This window comes from Prionailurus bengalensis, chromosome B4 (genome assembly GCF_016509475.1).
Source record: "Prionailurus bengalensis isolate Pbe53 chromosome B4, Fcat_Pben_1.1_paternal_pri, whole genome shotgun sequence".
NCBI classification, from domain to species: domain Eukaryota; kingdom Metazoa; phylum Chordata; class Mammalia; order Carnivora; family Felidae; genus Prionailurus; species Prionailurus bengalensis.
The window spans coordinates 96,165,752-96,186,484 of record NC_057358.1 but is presented as its reverse complement, the minus strand read 5'-3'; the positions used below and the strand labels follow the sequence as shown (position 1 = coordinate 96,186,484).

The window sequence follows — 20,733 nt, the reverse complement described above, 5'->3', positions numbered from 1 at the left end:
TTATGCATTACTTTACACAGCATTTCTACGTTATCAATTTGATCCTCATAACACAATTAGATATGTGTTATCATTCCTACTTTGTAACAGAAAAAAAATGCAAGGACATTAAGTGATTCGACTGAGGTTCTTCCACTAGTTTGGGGTTGAGATTTGAAAAGTTTTATTTGTCCAAAGGGTACACAATGAAAACGACAATCAACTTAAGGCTCAGTATATACAGACACTAACAAAATTATTCCAGTGTACCATATGCTCATATTCCCATCCGAAGTAGTCACCAATTACCAGTGTTGTGAACATGAGTTGGTCCTCTGTGCTACAGGAAGCAAAGAAAGAGCATCAGCAATGCCTCTCTTTCTACTACCTAAGATTTGAGAGAAGATAAAGAGTTCATAAGCATAACAGGAAAAAAATGTCAGAAAGAAAAACAAGAAAAAATTATATTCTACTCAAGTGAAGGGCAATGAAAACTAATGTCAAGAAGCTGGCAAATGGAAAGCTAGGAGAAGAAAAAAGACTGAGACAAGGGTGCCTGAGTGGCTCAGTTGGTTCAGCGTACAACTTCTGCTCAGGTCATGATCTCACAGTTCATGAGTTTGAGTTCTGTGTCTGGCTCTGTGCTGACACCTCAGAGCTTGGAGCCTGCTTCAGATTCTGTGTCTCCCTCTCTCTCTCTCTGCCCCTCTCCCACTCATTCATTCATTCATTCTCTCTCTCTCTCTCTCTCTCTCTCTCAAATATAAATGAACCATAAAACAATTTTAAGGGGTGCCTAGGTGGCTCAGTCTTAAGGTTAAGCAACCAACTCTTGGTTTCAGCTCAGGTCATGCTCTCACAGTTTTTGGGTTCAAGCCCCACATCAGGCTCTGTGCTGACAGCGTGGAGCCTGCTTGGGGTTCTCTCTCTCCCTTTCTCTCCACCCATCCCCAACCTGCACAGTCTCTGTCTCTCTCAAGGTAAATAAACTTTAAAAAAAAATCCTAGCAACAGTAAAGAAATGTAAGAAAGTAAGTACTAGAAAAGTTAGGACAGGAGCCCCTGGGTGGCTCAGTCAGTAGAGTATCCTACTCTTGATTTTGGCTCAGGTAATGATCCCAGGGTTGTGGGACTGAGCCCGCATCAGGCTCCATGCTGAACATGGAGCCTGCTTGGGATATTCTCCCTCCCTCCCTCCCTCCCTCCCTCCCTCTCTCTCTCTCTCTCCCCCTTTCTGCCCCTCTCCCCAGCTTGAACGCATGCTCTCTCTCTAAAAAAAGTTTTTTTGGGGCGCCTGGGTGGCGCAGTCGGTTAAGTGTCCGACTTCAGCCAGGTCACGATCTCGCGGTCCGTGAGTTCGAGCCCCGCGTCAGGCTCTGGGCTGATGGCTCGGAGCCTGGAGCCTGTTTCCGATTCTGTGTCTCCCTCTCTCTCTGCCCCTCCCCCGTTCATGCTCTGTCTCTCTCTGTCCCAAAAATAAAAAAATAAAAAAAACGTTGAAAAAAAAATTAAAAAAAAAAAAGTTTTTTTAATATATTTTTTAAAAAAAGGACAGTGGTTACTTAGGAGAAGAGGGTACATGGAAGGTCTTCTGGAGTGGCTGCAAAGGTCTACTACTTCTTGACTAAAGTGGTGTTTCCCTTATGATGTTATAAAGGTGTCATTTTTCTGTATTACGTTTTGTTTTACAACCAAAATGCTAAAAACTACTGGTAATAAATGCAAAATATGCAGTTTTAAAAAGAATTTAAACCAAATCTCAAAGGTAGTGGAGGAATATTGTCAAATGGAAACCAGGACATGACTTCAACAATAAAAGGACCTACCCTGAGAAAACAAAAGGGAAAGACACACCAAGCAGAAGATCTGAGGGAAGAGCACCACCTATCACTAAGTGTACCTGCAAAATAAAAGGAAGTGAAAGAAGAGAAAGAATGCTATTGTTATAGAGTATACACAGACTACCAATGAAATGGGGTAAAAAGACACTAATATAAATTACAAACTGATATAAACCTACTCTCTAGAGGTGATGATGACCTTCAGCTACCCAAATATCTACTGGCATTCTCTACATAATCAGCATCTGATAAAATTCTTGAAGGTCTTGTTGACAATGTCACCTCTCAGAAGACACATGACAGAAAAAAAACAATACAGACCAACAAGAATAAAACGGTTATTACAAAAACTCTGAAAGAAAAAGACCAGCTCAGAGTTCATAACTACCAAGGAAATAAATCTGGAACACAATCAAACATTCAGCCTGAGCTTGAGAAAAAAAAGGATATATAACAGAAATAGATATTAATCCCACCAAAACTAGAGAAGAAAAAAAAAAAAAACTATAATACCTTATACTTCCAGCCAAGAGGGCAGGAGACTGGATTTACCCTCCCACCAGGAAACAAAAACAGAAAAGAAGGAAAGCGAGCAAGTAAGCAGGCCAAATCGATGAAACAGTGTGTGTGTGTGTGTGTGTGTGTGTGTGTGCGCGTTTAATCAGGTAATGAAGGACAGTGACTGTTCAAAGGAAACAAATGAGGTGGGCCATATAACTGCCCCAGCTTACTGTCTTGAGAGAGTTTCTAGCTGGCAAAGAGAGAAAACCCAGTCAATGCCTAGTGGTCTCCTGGAGTTGAGGACACAGAGATGGGAATTGGGGGAAGCCAAGTCAGAGTTCACAAGACAGAGTACCACAGAAGAGATAAGTGCACAGAGAATTCAAGAGATCTGTAGAGGTCTCTCCCTGAGTAGTCAGCAGAGTGTTGGTCAGTGCATGTGTGTCCATAAATTATCAAAGGCTAGGAGGAAAGGTCACATGAAATTATTAGAAGAAACAATATGCAGGCTCACAAGGAATTGTTCCCCAAAGGGTGGGAAACCTCATAATTCACAGGGCTCTGGGTAAAGTACTCAGAGCAGCCTGGCCTCAACAGTCGGGCAAAATCAGTCCCACACTAAATACTGTGCTGTAAAATCAACTAACAAACTTTAAAAGACCCAAAATTATTTTTTTCCAATCTTACACAAATTCTTCCAGAAAACTGAAGCTGAGGAGTAACTTCCCAACTCATTCTATGAGGCCAGCACTACCCTGGCATTGAAATGAGACTAAAACATTACAAGAAAAAAAAAAAAAAAAAACGAGGGGCGCCTGGGTGGCTTAGTCAATTAAGCATCCGACTTCGGCTCAGGTCATAATCTCATGGTTTGTGAGTCTGGGCTCCATGTGGGGCTCTGTGCTGACAGCTTGGAGCCTGGAGCCTGCTTAGGGTTCTGTGTCTCCCTCCCTCTCTGACCCTCCCCCACTCACACTCTGTCTCTCTCTCAAAAGTAAACATTAAAAAAATGTTTTTCAAGAAAATAAAACTATATACACCAATATATCTCATGAATTTAGATGCAAAATTTTAAACAAGATTTAACAAACTGAATCCAACAATATGTAAACAAGGAAAATACTTCATGGTTTAATACTCAAACAACAATCTCTGTAAACTCACCATAGCAAAAATATTTTTAAAGAAAAACCATATGATCATCTTACAAGGTGCAGAAAAGGCACTCAACAAAATCCAATGCCCATTTCTGATAAAAACTCTCAACAAATTTAAGAATAGAAGGAACCCTTCTCAGTCTGATAAAGGGCATGTATGAAACACTACACCTGATATCATATGCTTAAAGACTGAATGGTTTCTCCTAAGATCAAGAACAAGATAAAGATTTCCAATCTTATCCCTCTATTCAACACTATGCTTGAGGTCTTAGACATTACAATAAATAAAAAATAAATATAAGGCATCTAGACTGCAAAGGAAAATGTAAAACAACTTATTTGCAGATGACATAATCGTCTACGTAGGAAAATTAACAGAATCTACATAAAAACTACTAAAATTAAGTGAAAACCCAGCAAGGATCCAGGACTGAAAACCAACATACAAAAATCTATTATTTACATACATACACGCATATCAGTAAATAAGGTTTTTAAATACAGCATTTACAATAACTTCAAGAAATATCATATACTCAGTCTAACAGATAATGTGTAAGACTTCTAAACTGAAAATTATAAAAGTATTTGAGAGAAATGAAAGAAGACCTAATTAAATGCAAAATACACCATGTTCATGGCTTAGTGGAATCAATACTGTTAAGATGTCCATTCTCCCCGAAACTGACCTCTAGATTGATTATAGTGCCAATCAAAATCCCAGCAGGCTCTTCTGGAGATAGTATAAAGCAGATTCTAAAATTTGTGTGGAATTCAAATGACCTAGAACAACCAAATCAGACTTGCAACAGAATAATGGGTGGAGCACTAACATACCCGGCTATAAGACTCAGCATAAATCTACAGTAATCAAGAAAATGTGGTACTGATGTAAAGAGAAACAAAGAGATTGACTGTCCAGAATAAAGAATTCTGGAATCAACATAAAAATGCATATATGGTAAATTTATTTGACACAAGTAGAAAAGCAATTCAGCAAAGAAAGAATAGTCTTTTCAACACACAGTAATTAAAAAACTTGAATCAGTGTGCAAAAAAATAAACTTCAATCCATACACCACACAACATATACAAATTAAATTGAAATGGGTCACAGATTTATTTTTTTTTTAATTTTTTTTCAACGTTTTTTATTTATTTTTGGGACAGAGCGAGACAGAGCATGAACGGGGGAGGGGCAGAGAGAGAGGGAGACACAGAATCGGAAACAGGCTCCAGACTCTGAGCCATCAGCCCAGAGCCCGACGCGGAGCTCGAACCCATGAACCGTGAGATCGTGACCTGGCTGAAGTCGGACGCTAACCCACTGCGCCACCCAGGCGCCCCGAAATGGGTGGCAGATTTAAATGTAAAACCTAAAACTACAAAATTTAGGAAGAAAACAGAAAATCTTATGGTCTTGGGTTCAGCAAAATTTTTTTAGAAATGACACCAAAAGCATAAAAGAAAAAAATGGATACATCAACAAAATTGAAAACTTCTACTTTTTTTAGTGTTTATTTATTTAGAGAAAGAGCAGGCATGCATGCACACACAGACACACAAGTGGGAGAGGGACGGGGGAGAGAGAGAGGGGGAGAGAGAGACAGAGAGAGAGAGAGAAAGACAGAGAGAGAAAGACAGAGAGAGAAAGACAGAGAGAGAGAGAGAATCCCAAGCAGGCCCAATGCTGTGAGCGCAGAGCCCTCAGCCCCACCTCATGAACCGTGAGATCATGACCTGAGCTGAAATCAAGAGTCAGACGCTTAACCAAGGGAGCCACCTGAGCGTCCCGAAAATTTCTGCTTTAAAAGACACTATCAAGGAGCGGCTGGGTGGCTCTGTTGGTTAAGTGTCCAACTTCAGCTCAGGTCATGATCTCACAATTCGGGAGTTCAACCTCACATCGGGCTCTGTGCCAATAGCTCAGAGCCTGGAGCCTGCTTAGGATTCTGTCTCCCTCTCTCTCTACCCCTCCCCCACTTGCGTGCTCTCTCTCTTAAAAATAAACAAACATTAAAAAATAATTTTTAAAAAATAGTAACTAAAAAAAAGGCACTATCAACCAAATGATAAGCCAAGGCTCAGGCAGGGAAAATACATTTGCAAATCATATCACGTATCTAATAAAGGGCCTATATCCAGAACGTAAGAAGTCTCACACATCATTTTCAAATGTATCCTCTCTGTAAAGAGGACTTTCATACTATTCTTTCTAACCTTATACTCTAATAAACTTTTGCCTGCTGAAAAAAAAAAACAAAACAAAAAAACAAAAACCCAAAAACAAAACAAACAAAAAACCCTCTCATAACCCATTAACAAGAAAATGAATAGCTCAGTTTAAAATAAAATGAGCAAGGGACAACCTGGGTGGCTCAGTCAAGTGAGAGTCTGACTCGTGATTTCCGCTCAGGTATTGATAACAAGGCTCCATGCTGGGCATAAAGCCTGCGTAAGATTCTTTCTCTCCCTCTCTCTCTGCTCCGCACAAGCACGCACACTCGCACTCTCTCTCAAAAATAAAATAGACAAAAGGTTTGAACACTTTACCAAAGAAGATTTACGGATGACATATAATCACATGAAAAGACGCTCAACATCCTTAATCATTAGGGAACTGCAAATTGAAACCATAATGAGATACTACAAATCTATTAGAATGGCTATAATTAAAAAGGCTAACATACCAAATGTTGACAGAGATGTGGAACAATTGGAACTTTCGTACATCACAGTAAGCATGTAAAATGGTACATCCACTTAGAAAAATAGCTTGGCACTTTCTTAAAATGCTAGGCATGCAACGAACATTATGATCCAGCCATTCTACTCCTTGGTATTTGCCCAAGAAAACAGAATGTGTCTGTTCATACCAAGACTATACCAATTTTCATAGCAGCTCTATTTACAATAGTCAAATGTAGGAAAAAATCCAAATGTCTATCAACAGGTAAATAAATGAGTAAATCTTCGTATGCCTATACAGTGGGATACTATTTGGCAATAAAAATGAATAAACTGTGGCATCTAGCTAGCTCAGTCAAAGGAGCATTCAACTCCTGATCTTGGGGTCATGAGTTCGAGCCCCACATGGGGTGCAGAGATTACTTAAGTAAAACTTTTTGAAAAATGAATAATGCAACATTAATGAATCTCAAAATAATTTTGCTGAATGACTAAAAACAGAATACAAAAAAAAACAGTTATATAATTCCATTTATATAAAATTCTAGAAAATGTGAGCTACTCTATAATGACAAAAAGCAGCTCAATGGTTGCCTGTGTACAGGGTAAAGGTAGTGACAGATTACTGTGGGTCAAGAGGAAACTTCAGTAAAAATATTATCTTTACTGTGCTGACCAGTTCAGTGTATATATACACACACGGTTCACGGTGTATACACACACACACACACACACACACACACACATCATAAACTATCAAATTACACCCTCTATATGCAACTTATTGTCAAGTGTACCTCAAAGCTGTATAAAAAAGGGGCGCCTGGGTGGCGCAGTCGGTTAAGCGTCCGACTTCAGCCAGGTCACGATCTCGCGGTCCGTGAGTTCAAGCCCCGCGTCAGGCTCTGGGCTGATGGCTCAGAGCCTGGAGCCTGTTTCCGATTCTGTGTCTCCCTCTCTCTCTGCCCCTCCCCCGTTCATGCTCTCTCTCTGTCCCAAAAATAAATAAACGTTGAAAAAAAAATTAAAAAAAAAAAAAAAAGGCTGTATAAAAAAATAAGTTACATGGAAGGTTTACTGTTTAAACCGTAAAACCCCATATAAATGTAAACATGTAAAAGTAGAAGATAGTTCCATTAAAAAAGGGGGGGAGGTTAATCCCGCCTCAAGAAAAAAATTTTAAATCACACCATGTTTTTCGTGGCAGATTAAGTGTCTACAGGGAGCAAACACTATCACCAAAGACTTGCTACTTCATGGTACTAAGCTAGTTATATAAAGTTGATTCAAATTGAAACTTTTATTAGGCACTTATTATGTGCAGACATTACAAAGAACAGAAAATAAACAAGATAAAGTTCCTTGCCTGTGTGTACCTAGCAGTGTTATAAAGAACAAGATCTTTACACAAGCTAGAATATTCTAAGTGCTCCCCACCCTCTTGGTGGGGGAGGGGGGAGAGAACAATGTATTGAAGTACCAAAGAAAGGAGAAAAGTCCATTTCGAATAAAACTGCCTCATACCCTCCAGACTATCTATTTTTAAATATTTGCTAAGATGCCTAACCAGGTAAATATGTTTCTATAACTCCCAATGATGATGGCCTGCTGATGGCAACATAAACTGCAGTATTTTTTTCCTTTAGCAAAGGAACTATGCCAGATTGAAACGTACTAAAAGAACTCTAGGAACCACAGCACATGTTTTAGAATAAACTTGCTGACCTCTAGTTTAGCAAAAGTTAGAATTAAAAGGCAAAAATGAGACAGGCAAAGAAATTCAAGTTTCTACATAAAAAGAAATGTACTTGGGACAATCCAACTCAAGACCATGCTACTTCCTGACAAAAAAAGCTGAAAAAGATTAAGTTACACTATATCATAGCAAATAATTTTCTATATTGTTCCTACACTTAAGTGGGATTTGATTTTTATTTATATTATGAATATCATAATCTTTATTTTCCAAAACTAGAGATAAATGATAACATTCAACCCAAATATTTTAAATTTACTATCAGGGATAAAATTCTTGCCCTAAATCTTTGTTCAAACATGGGAACCCAACACCTACTATACATAGCATACATTCTTTTTTTTGTTTTTAAGTTTATTTGGTGAGAGAAAGAGAGAGAGAAAGAGAGCAGAAAATGTGCAAGCAGGGGAGGGGCAGAGAGAGAGAGAGAGAGAGAGAGAGAGAGAGAGAGAATCACAAGCAGGCTCCACATTGAACCCAACAGGAGTTCATCTCACAAACCGTGAGATCATGACCTAAGCTGAAATCAAGAGTCAGATGCTTAACTGACTGAGCCACCCAGGCACTCCACAAAACATACATTCTTGAACTGTAGTACCTATGTGAATTTTATAAGCTAAATTTAACAAAAAAGTGACAAAAATTCAATTTCTTTAAAACTATCAAGCATATTGAAAATTTTTAACTTTTGGTTAAAATACCAGTGTGAGCCCAGAAATTCTAATGCACTCAACACCCAAATATCTAAGCACCTACTTGATATTTTCATTTCAATAACCCACAGGCATCTTAAACTCAGTATGTCTTACCCCAAATCTGCTCTTCTGATATTCCCACCTCTATCAAAGACATCCCATCTACCAGTTATCCTCTTTTTCATCATTCCCATCCTATTTCCTAAATCCCTCAAACCTTCACCTCTGACACTGACCCCTCATCATAGCTATCCTGGGTTGCTAAAATAACATTCTGGTCTCTCTTCTCCCAATCTGGTCATCTCCCAAAAATTTGTGCAAGGTGTGTAAACACCGCCAAAACTGATCTTTATAAAATGTACATGTGACCACACCATGCCTGAACTTAAAATCCTTCTGACTTTACCCTCTATCCTCTACACGTTACCTCCGCAGCTAATCAACACCTGACACTCCCTAATACATGCAAACTTTGTCTCTTGGGTCACTCTGAACCCACCTGTTCCCTCAAACCTTTGTACCTTTTTATGTGTGTTCTCTGTTCTCTCTTCATTACACCTTCTCTCTGCAAATAACTTCTACCAAATCCTTCAAAACAGCACATTTTTTAACTTATACACTCAACAAATTTACTGAGCTTCAATGAAATGTGAGGAATAAAAGTTGTCGGCAGAAACACACACACCAAAAAAAAGTGTCTGCTGAAACTAGTAACATCATGTAAACCAGTAAATAGTCATAGCACAGTGTGATGGAAGGCACAGGCTCCTGAATGAGACGTCATTTTCAGTTATTTCTCCAATTAATATACAATTAATGCTTACAATGTGCCAGGCACAAAGCAAGCTTCTGGATATAAATACAGAAGATTCAGTCACTGCCTTCACAGCACTTACAACTGAAGAAGAGATTAGGACAATAAAACAAATAACTACAATGTATGACTTAAGTATGAATAGGCTACCATAGTAGGACGTAATAAATGATATCTCATCTAGACTTAAGGGCTAAAACAGGATGAGAAATCAGAAAGACTGAACTACAGTGATATATCTATCAATTGAGACCTGGAGAATGACAATTTTAATTTTTTTATTTGAGAGAGAGAGAAAGAGGGAGGGAGAGGGAGGGAGAGGAAGAAGAGGGAGAGAGAGGAAGAAGAGGGAGAGAGAGGAAGAAGAGGGAGAGAGAGGAAGAAGAGGGAGAGAGAGGAAGAAGAGGGAGAGAGAGGAAGAAGAGGGAGAGAGAGGAAGAAGAGGGAGAGAGAGGAAGAAGAGGGAGAGAGAGGAAGAAGAGGGAGAGAGAGGAAGAAGAGGGAGAGAGAGTGCTCACACAGAGGAGGGGCAGAGAAAAAGAGAATCCCAAGCAGGCTCCACATTCTGCACAGAGCAGGACACAGGGCTCAATCCCACAACCCTGGGAAAATGACTTGAACCAAAATCAAGAGTCAGCCGTTCAATCAACTGAACCACCGAGGTGCCCCTGAAGAAACAATTTTAACCAGAAGGTTTATGTTCTTGGCAGAGTGTACATTCTACACAGAGAACAACAGTTCAGTGCATGGCTACAATCCAGATCAGACAGTAAAGGTTAAAGAGTTTAGGGACAAAAGTAGAGACCAGATCAGATCACAAAGAGTTTTGTAAACCACACTCAAGAACTTGGGAGTTTGGAATTTGTCCTGAAGATAACTCTTTGCCATTAGAAATCCATGAAAAAGTTCCAGCAGGGGAATGCCATGGTCAGACCTGCCTTCTCGGAGCCAACACACTGGCTGCAGAGCCAAAAATGAACAGCTGCAATAATCCAAGGGAGGGAGAGATTCATGGTGGCTTGAACTACAGCTGTGGCAGTAGGGATGAAGAAAAGCAGATGGCTTAGAAAAATATTTAGAAGGTCAAAGTGACAGAACTTCATGACTGATTAGATGTGGAAGATGAAGAGAAGAGAAATCAAGGACAAAACTGAGTGGATGAGGTTATTCACTGAGATAGGGAATACAGAAGGAAAAAAAAACAGCGACTTTCATTTAGGACAAGTTAATCAGTAATGACTGTAGAACTAAAGAAATGTAGAACATAAGTTGTTTTAAGAGTAACAACCACAATCAATACTACGCAAAGCAATCTACACATTCAATACAATCCCTATCAAAATAAAACCAACATTCTTCACAGAAATAGAACAAACAATCCCAAAATTTGTATGGAAACAGAAAAGACACTGAATAGCTAAAGTAATGTTGAAAAAGAAAACCAAAGCTGAAAGCATCACAATTCCAGACTTCAAGCTGTATTACAAAGCTGTAATCATCAAAACAGTATGGTACTCGCAAAAAAACAGACACACAGATCAATCTAACAGAATACGGAACCCAGAAATGGACCCACAAACGTATGGCCAACTAATCTTCAACAAAGCAGGAAAGGATATCCAGTGGAAAAAAGACAGTCTCTTCAGCAAATGGTGTTGGGAAAAGTGGACAGCAACATGCAGAAGAAAGAACCTGGACCACTTTCTTACACCATACACAAAAGTAAACTCAAAATGGATGAAAGACCTAAACGTAAGACAGGAAGACATCAAAGTCCTAGAGGAGAAAATAGGCAACAACCTCTTTGACCTCACCACAGCAACTTCTTGACATGTCACCCACAGGCAAGGGAAGGAAACAAAAGCAAAAATGAACTATTGGGACCAATGAAGATAAAAAGCTTCTGCACAGGTAAGGAAACAATCAGCAAAGCTAAAAGGCAACCAATGGAATGGGAGAAGATCTTTGCAAATGACATATCATATAAAGGATTAGTATCTAAAATCTATAAAGAACTCATCAAAGTCAACCCCCAAAAATAAATAATCCAGTGAAGAAATGGACAAAAGATATCACTAGACACTTTTCCAAAGAAGACATCCAGATGACTAACAGACACATGAAAAAATGCTCAACATCACTCATCATCAGGGAAATACAAATCAAAACCAAAATGAGATACCATCTCACACCTGTCAGAATGGCTAAAATCAACAACAGAAGAAATGGTGTTGGTGAGGATGCAGAGAAAGGGGAACCCTTTTGCACTGCTGGTGGGAATGCAAACTGGTGCAGCCACTCTGGAGAACAGTATGGAGATTCCTCAAAAAACTAAAAATAGAACTACCCTAGGACCCAGCAATTGCACTACTAGGCATTTATCCAAAGGATACAGGAGTGCTGATTTGAAGGGTCACATGCACCCCAATATTTATAACAGCACTATTGACAACAGCCAAAGCATGGAAAGAGCCCAAATGTCTATCAACTAATGAATCGATAAACAAGATGAATGGATAAAGTACACACACACACACTGGAATATCACTCAGCAATCAAAAAGAATGAAATCTTGCCATTTTCAACAACATGGATGGAACTAGACTGTAATATGCTAAGCGAAATAAGTCAGAGAAAGACAAATATATGATTTCACTCCTATGTGGAATTTAAGATACAAAACAGATGAATATAAGGGAAGGGAAGCAAAAATAATATAAAACCAGAGAGGGAGACAAACCATAAGAGATTCTTTAATTTTTTTTCATGTTTACTTATTTTTGAGATAGAGAGAGAAAAAACATGAGTGGGGGAGGGGCAAAGAGAGAAGGAGACACAGACTCTGAAGCAGGCCCCAGACTCTGAGCTGTCAGCACAGAGCCAGACAGACATGGGGTCAAACCCACGAACTGTGAGATCATGACCTGAGCTGAAGTCAGACACTTAACCAACTGAGCCACACAGGCACCCCCATAATTGACTCTTAAATACAGAGTACAAACTGAGGGTTGCTGGTGGGGTGCGGGTGGGGGGAAGGGCTAAAGGGGCAAGGGGTGTTAAGGAGGACACTTGTTGGGATGAGCACTGCGTATTATATGTAAGCGATGAATCATTAAATGCTATTCCTAAAACTATTATCCCACTATATGTTAACTAACTTGGATTGAAATTAGAAAATAATAAATCTTTAAAAAAATTAAAAAATATATAAAAAATGAGTAACAAACCACAGATATTCTGAGAGTGAAGCTATACAGATATTGAGATATTAAGGATGTTACAATTCTCATAGGCAGGCAGAACTATTATTGTTTCTTAAAAACAATATGTTGGGGCCCCAGTCAGTTGAGCATCTGACTTCGGCTCAGGTCATGATCTCACAGTTTGTGAGTTCGAGCCCCGCTCAGGCTTTGTGCTGACAGCATGGAGCCTGGGACCCGCTTCAAGTTCTGTGTTTCCCTTTCTCTCTGCCTCTGACCCGTCATGCTCGCTCTCTCTCAAAAACAAATAAACACTAAAAAAAAAAAAAGAAAAGTTTCTTAAAACAAACAAAACAAAACAGTATGCCAAACAATGTCAGACAGGAAGGCAGGAATAATTTAAGTCTGGGGAGGTATAATGAGGATTAAGTGAATGCCTTCTCTTATACCAAGAACTACATATACATTATAGTATTGCATATTAAGAGACAAATAGATTTCATAAGGATTTCAAATCTTCCACTCAAAAGTGAAAATCAAAAAGTCGGGTTATAATTTCTCATTTAGTCCCAGCAGTTATGTCACATCAAAGACCTAACAGTTTAACTCTTTCACCAAAAAAAGTCATGTTTTTATTAATTCATAAATTGAAATAACTTGTTAAAATTGCTAACTACTGTATTATGTCAAAAGTAAAGTCTGTGTTTAACCACTCTTTGTCCAAAGAACTCGGTACACAAAAGGTACTCCAATGTTTGCTAAAGAATGCCAGAAAAAAAAGAAGTGTTCATAATGTATTCTACACCAGGAAGGTATTACCATGTTATAAGATCTAGTTTAGGAAAAGAAAAGTTCTCCAGGAATATCTAGATACTAAGAATATTCTTGATGTTTCTTAAGCACAAAGGTTTCACAGGGCTATAAGCATATCTAAAAGGAATTAGAAGAGGCCAAAGTTAAGGTACAAAATAAATTCCTACTAAGAATGCCATCAAAACAAACTAACAAAAATAAAGCTGATTTCCCAAACGTCTCAAGTTCTTTTTTTTTTTCTTTTATTTATTTGAGAGAGAAGGAGAGAGAGAATCCCAAGCAGGCTCCACGCTCAGTGCAGAGCCCAATACAGGGCTCAACCCCTGGGATCATGACCTGAGCCAAAACCAAGAGTAGGACACTCAACCGACTGGCACCCAGGCACCCATTTTCAATAGAACTAAATTCTAAAACAATCACAGTAAAAACAAGTGAAACCAAGTGTACTAAAATAGGGCATTTTAACTCCAAAAGAAGAGCACTCTTAGTATTCCATCTCTCCCACTCTAGTCCCCAGTCATTTTCTTTACCTTCTTGCTTGTTCCCACTCACTGAATATGTACTTTGTGCCAGAATCTAGGCAGGTGAAACATTTTAGGCCCTGCCCTAATGATTAGTCAGTTTACTGGTCTTCAGAATACATATACTAAAAATAGCACCACTCCTGAAATCATTGTTGCACTATATGCTAACTAATTTGGATGTAAATTTTAAAAAATAAAAAATAAAACAAGTAAAAAACAAAAAACAAAAAACACCTACTTCAAGGACCTGAAATTCATTTTGCATTTATTTACACAAGATAAAGGGGTGGGTGCTAGTGAATATTTTCCTTCTAAAGAACTGAAGTCTATAAGACAGAAGGTAAGGGGCTGATATACCTCCAATACCTAATATACTGCCTGAAACAAATTAGGTGCTTAATAAATATTTGCTGAATAAGTGAAAGTAAACTTTAACAATCAGGGACCTGGATCTAAAGCAAAACTTATTTCGGGCTATTTTCTTTCTCCTGCCTTCTCTGCAGGTAAATTCAACTCATTCCATTAATTCAATTCTGTCCACCAGTTATAGAAGACATATGATGACCTTAACAGGCAGTGTCCCTATTTCTCCCTTCAATACTCATATGAGAATGTCACTTTCCCTATTTGGTTGACGTTAAAACATACTGTTGTACCCACAGATAGTAAGAAAAAAAAATAATAATAACAACAACAACAATTGAACTCCAAGAACTAATCGGGGTTTATAATCACACTCAAACCCACTTTCAAAAGCTCAGCTAAAATATATATGCAAATATATATCCTTGAATTTAGTCATATCATCAGAGACCTGAAGACATCAAATTGGTACCCTGTATTTACTGAACTACTGAACCACCCACTGGCATAAAACCATCAGCATACTAGGGGTATTATAGGGTCCTTCTTTCTTACCAGAAGGATACAATATGCCATATAAGTACATACATTATATTACACAGTAAAAAGAACTTACAGGAGAGTTTATTCTGTTCTACCCTTTAGAAACTAGTTTTTTTGGGGTTTTGCTTTTGGTTTTATTTTACTGTGGATCTATCATCCTTATAATGGATCGGGTTCCCTCTTTACTTTGGCCACTAAAAAACATAGAGCTAAACTGTGGCCCACTCCAGCAGTTTATTTAATAATTGTAGTATTTCCAGTTCCATTTACCTTTCTTATACTTATTTATTTCCCTTTTACCTTTTTTCTAATTTATCTTACATAACTATATAGCTCAAATCTTTGTGGCAAATGGCAGCAGAAATCAGCATTCAATTATATCCTAACCAATAATAACCTTACAATTTTTAAGGAGTCTGAAAGGTTTTCTTTAACATAGTAATAACAACAGCTAACATTTCTTGAGTACTTACTTGACACCAGACACTATTCTAAATGCTTTGCAAATATTAATCCTTTTTACCATTCCACAATGGAAATATTATTATCCCTCATTTACAAATGAGAAAAACAGGCACAGAGAAGTTAAGAAATTTACCCAAAGTAAAACAGCCATAAAGCAGTGGAGCCAGGGTTTGAACCCAATCAGGCTCCATCACCTTAACCACTGTCCTACTGTGATGATTTTTTTCATTCATCAAAACTACATAATTTTTTTAAATTTTTTTTACATTTATTTATTTTTGATAGAGACAGAGCACAAGTTGGGGAGGGGCAGAGAGAGAAGGAGACAGAGAATCCGAAGCAGGCTCCAGGCTCTGAGCTGTCAGCACAGAGCCTGACACAGGGCTCAAACCCACAAACTGCAAGATCATGACCTGAGCCGAAGTCAGACGCTTAACCGACTGAGCCACCCAGGTGCCCAAAACTACATGATTTCTAAAACAAGGTATTTTTCAACTCCTAAAATAACAATGAGATTTAGAACAAGAGCCAACTTCAAAAATGAAGTTTACACCCATACCAAAAATCATATTATAAATCTTTAAAATTCTGCCATAACCTAAATAATGACTTGCAGAGAAACTGAGATTACAAATAACACACAACATCTACCATGTATTGGTAGATCTAATATATTTACTTATTGATCCTCCTCACAATCCCATAAAATAGGTACTATATCATCCCATATCACAAATGAAAAGACAGAAGCACAGTAAGGTTAGGTAATTTGACTGAAATCACTAGTAAGTATGAAGTTAGTTTTGAAACCGGTTTGGGTCCAGAATCCACTCTTAACTGCTACTTCACAACGCTTCTCTACATGACAAAGATTAACTTCCTCTATCACTTCTTACGCTCAAAGTACAAAGCAAGCAAAACAAAACTGTTCGAAGTTAGTCTACATCCTAGATCTCAACAATGAGAAATTCTAATTCAATAAGGCTGGGCTGTGGTCCAGCATCTGTATTTTTTTTTTTAAGTACCACATGTGGTTCTTGTGAACCTTGGTTAATATCCACTGCCCTAGGCTTCTAAGCTTGACAGGTCTTAGCTGAACCTTTGGCGGGGGGAAAAAGGGGTGTGGGAATAAAGAAATACACATACATATATATATATATACACTCACTCTTTCAAATATACAGACACACGTGTGTGTGTGTGTGTGTGTGTGTGTGTACATATTCTTCCCTATTCCCCTTTCCCAAAGGAACAAGACTAGAAAGTAGGGAAGCAGAAGATAAAGCCAGGAATGGAACATGGCCTTTTTTTTTTTTTTAATTTTTTGTTAATGTTTATTTATTTTTTTGAGAGAGAGAGACAGAGCATAAGCAGGGGAGGGGCAGAAAGAGAGGAAGACACAAAGTCTGAAACAGGCTCTGGGCTCTGTGCTGACTGCTCATGCCCAGGGAACATGGCCTTTTATGCCATGTTAAGCAGCCTTTAGTAGTATTTTACTGGAGACAGTATCAAAGATTTTGTTAAAAATAAAACTTAAGGGGCGCCTGGGTGGCTCAGTCGGTTGAGCGGCCGACTTCAGCTCAGGTCATGATCTCACGGTCAGTGAGTTCAAGCCCGGCGTCGGGCTCTGTGCTGACAGCTCGGAGCCTGGAGCCTGTTTCGGATTCTGTGTCTCCCTCTCTCTGCCCCTCCCCCGTTCATGCTCTGTCTCTCTCTGTCTCAAAAATAAATAAACGTTAAAAAAAAAAATTTTTTTTAAATAAAAAATAAAAAAAATAATAAAATTTAAGGGGCGCCTGGGTGGCTCAGTCAGTTGAGCGTCCGACTTCAGCTCAGGTCATGATCTCCCCGTCTGTGAGCTCGAGCCCCAAGTCGGGCTCTGTGCTGACAGCTCAGAGCCTGGAGCCTGCTTTGGATTTTGTGTCTCCCTCTCTCTCTGCCCCTCCCCCACTTATGCTCTCTATCTCTCTGTCAGAAATAAACATTAAAAAAATTAAAAATAAAATAATATAAAAAATTTTTTAAAAGGGGGGGAGGCACCTGGGTGGCTCAGTTGGTTAAGCATCTGACTTCAGCTCAGGTCATGATCTCATGGTTCGTGGGTTCGAGCCCCGTGTCGGGCTCTGTGCTGAAGCTGTCTCTCTGTCTCTCAAAAATGAATAAATCTTAAAAAAAAAAAATACATATATATATATATATAGTTTGTTTTTTACAGCTAGAGATGATCAGCTTTGTACATTCAGATGTATACATTACAAAAGAAAACCTCCAGTGGTAGTGTAGAGATAGGATTGTGGGCAAAGAAACTGCAAACAAGGAGAAAAATCTGTTAAGAACTCAAGACTAGAGGTAGACTAAAGGAACTAAGTATGGAGAATGAAGATGATGCAGAAATTTCAGAAATCTCTTTAAGGTAAACTAAAAAATTCAGTTCTTGATTAATTGTTGTTATTGAAATAGATGTCTCCAGGTTTGTTTTACATGCAACCACATGAATGATGATACCATTAAACTAGATCTGAACCTGCTGAGGGAAGAATAAGTGGGTTCTGCTGGTCATGACAGTATCATTTAGGAGAGGGGCAGTTTTGGGCATAGAAAATGGTTTAGATGGAATGATGGTAATGGTATTGCAATGAGAATAAAGGAGGTGATGAAGTAGAGTTATGAAATAAAAGACTAACTTTAAGTCATATTATGAAAGAGAGTGGCTGGAAGGAAAGGGTGAAAAAAGTCTTACATTTCACAACTGGGCATCACCTCAAAGATTCTCTCAAAATCAATCCACACCTGAAAAAGGGAAGTGTAGTTCAAATGGAAAGGATCCCTTCTTAGAAAGATCTACACTGGAACAGTCCAGACAGAAAATCAAGCAGGATAACTTTCAAATATGTAATGAGTCAAATAGAAAATCAACAGCCACAGCGAAGACTTAAAAACCAACACAGCAATCAAAGAGCATCCAAAAACTACAACCAACCTATCATTTAAAATAGCCAATATGCAGAAGTATGAAATCCTTCTTAAGGCTTTTATTATTTCATGTAATCCTAAACAACTCCTATACAAACAGTAATAATTCTGGAAATAAAAAAATATGAAGGACAGAGAAATCATGCGTGCTCAGTTTCCCAAGGTCACACCTCAAAGTAACACCAAAACCAAGACCAAATGTGTTATTCTGCCAAGTCTAGTAGTCCATACGCCAAACCACAAACGTTGCCAAATAATTCAAAATGGGATAAGGAGAGCAACATAGAGAAAATGACGGAAACTCAAAGAACAGAGAAAGCTATCGGCGACAAGTAAATATGTAGTCTTTAGTGTTCGATGAGTCATCACCAGCCCCAACTGTTTACGAAATACTCCCGCAGTGGGAAATGATGCCTGTGGCATGTCCTGACAGTCCTAAATAACAGGCATTAAAATATGCTCTCAGAAGGTGTATATGCACTATACAACGAACTCTCCTCCGCACCTAATCCTAGTTGCTAACTAGGAGGTGTTAAGACAGCATCACAGATACTTCCACAAGAATATCGTAGAGACGCCTAGGAAGTAAATACCTTAACTAACGCCTTCCTAGACAAGCGTAGGATGGTGTAAATCTCCTGTTCCCTGAGTGGAAACACGCCCTGCTGCTCACAACCACCAGCCAACTCGGCAGTCTGGTAAAATGAATCCAATACACTCTTTTCTTCTAAATGCCCAGCTGCACAGCACCTGTTTTCAGCTCCTCCCGAAAGGGACAAAGATGCCTTCAGCAGAGTGAAGCAGGGAAAAGCCAGGGGCAAGTTAGATTAACGCCTCAAAGAAAGACAAAAATAAATAAATAAATAAAAATAAAAATAAAAAACAAAACCACAGTGGAATCAGAAGAGTAGATCTAAAAAACTAGAATTAGGAAAAAGGGAGCCACAAAAAAGAAAGGAACGAGGCAACTACCTGTTCCTTACAAAAGGCAATACAAATAAATGTCCCCTTGCTCCGGAGCAGTGCAGGGGAGAAGCCGAGGCCTAGTTGGCCTTGGAGCAGGAGCCGGTCTCTAATTCCCGGACTGAGCCGGCAATATCGAGAAAACAGCTGACACGACCAACTCCTCTCCTCTTACATCTGCCACACGCTGTTCCTGAGGCAGAGTGGCCTTCACGTCCCTCCCCGACCGGCCTCCAAGTAACAAAGCACCCCTGTCCCAGAGAAAAGTAGGGGCGTTCGCCGCGGCCGTTACTTACCTTCCCGCTCACAACACCCGCCGCCGCCATTTTTCCTTCGCGTGCTTGTGATGACGTAGCAGAGCCTCACGTGTCTCTCGGATTCACAACAACATCCGCCAAAACTAGGCTGATATCCGGGCGGGAAAGGGGCGGGGAGTAGCGGGAACCGCGCTGAGTGAAGGGGCGGGTGGGAGGAACAGCCTGACGCAGGCGTACTGAGTAGATTTCAGAGGCCGCTAGGGCGGAGCCTCTGGTGCGTTCCGCGCATGTACCAATTTATTTTTACCAGGAGGTAACCTAAATTGAAGTGTTTTTGCAGCAAGGTTTGCCTGGGGCGAGACTCTGAGCCACTCACAAGCCAGTTCTGTTTGGTCTGATGGGAAGAACACAAATTGGGAGCCAGCAAACGTGGTCCTGGCTTTGTGGCCATGGGTAGGTCACACCTTCAGCTTCTGTTTCTCATCTGAAAATCAGGATAGTAGGACTGTGGTGAGGGTTAAAGGAATCCCCCATACAGAGACTTTCCCTTTCTGTATGAGACGTTTCTGAATTTGAGTCTGCTCACTGCAACTCACACATGGCCTTTTGAGGAGGCATTTTGATAGGAATTGCGATAATACCACGCCCTCGTTGCTCCAAAGTCGAAAGCACATAGCTGATAGTTCCTCCACACTTACTTAACTGTGACGTGACACAAGTTTCTAAATTCATCCAAGCTTCAGGATGTAAAATGAGAATTACCCATGGATTGGTTGTACCGATCTCATGGGACAGTACACGTGTGTTAAGACGATTTGTTGAGACACTAAGATGTTGATCTGTTTTCAGTGCTGTAAAAGAATGCGGGGGCGGGGCAGGGGGGAATGCCGGAAGATGATTGGGTACTACTCCTGATAGCTCTGGGACTTCCTTGCCCCAGTAAAAATAAATGACCCATTTGTATCAAAACACCTGTACCCACTGAGGTACTTCTCTCTCCAAACTATAGAGAGAGGTTAGAGACTTGTGAGGTTAGTCGAATAAGTGGCAACCAAAGGGAATAACAGAAAAGGAGGGTTGAAATTTCTGTGAATATCAGGAACCTTATAAGTGAGGAAGGTGGCAAGACCTTCAAAAGGAATAGATGTATAGTTTCCATTAAAGAGGCTGCACACTAAGCATCAGAGATTCCAACCAT

At 39.4% G+C, this 20,733-nt stretch overlaps 1 protein-coding gene across 3 annotated transcripts in view; it reads right to left on the bottom strand.

The window, feature by feature from the left end:
* The window catches only part of TBC1D15 (TBC1 domain family member 15), a 76,420-nt gene extending 56,721 nt beyond the window's left edge, over window positions 1-19,699 (bottom strand). The window contains exon 1 of one of the 3 annotated variants that reach the window (XM_043565044.1): window positions 19,575-19,699. In XM_043565044.1, coding sequence (XP_043420979.1) covers window positions 19,575-19,604 — 30 coding nt within the window. In that variant the 5' untranslated portion in view covers window positions 19,605-19,699. Of the gene's footprint in view, window positions 1-1,805; window positions 1,827-19,574 lie in introns of those variants that run through there. The other 2 variants (XM_043565045.1, XM_043565046.1) reach the window with 2 other exon arrangements.
* Window positions 19,700-20,733: the final 1,034 nt, after the last annotated feature.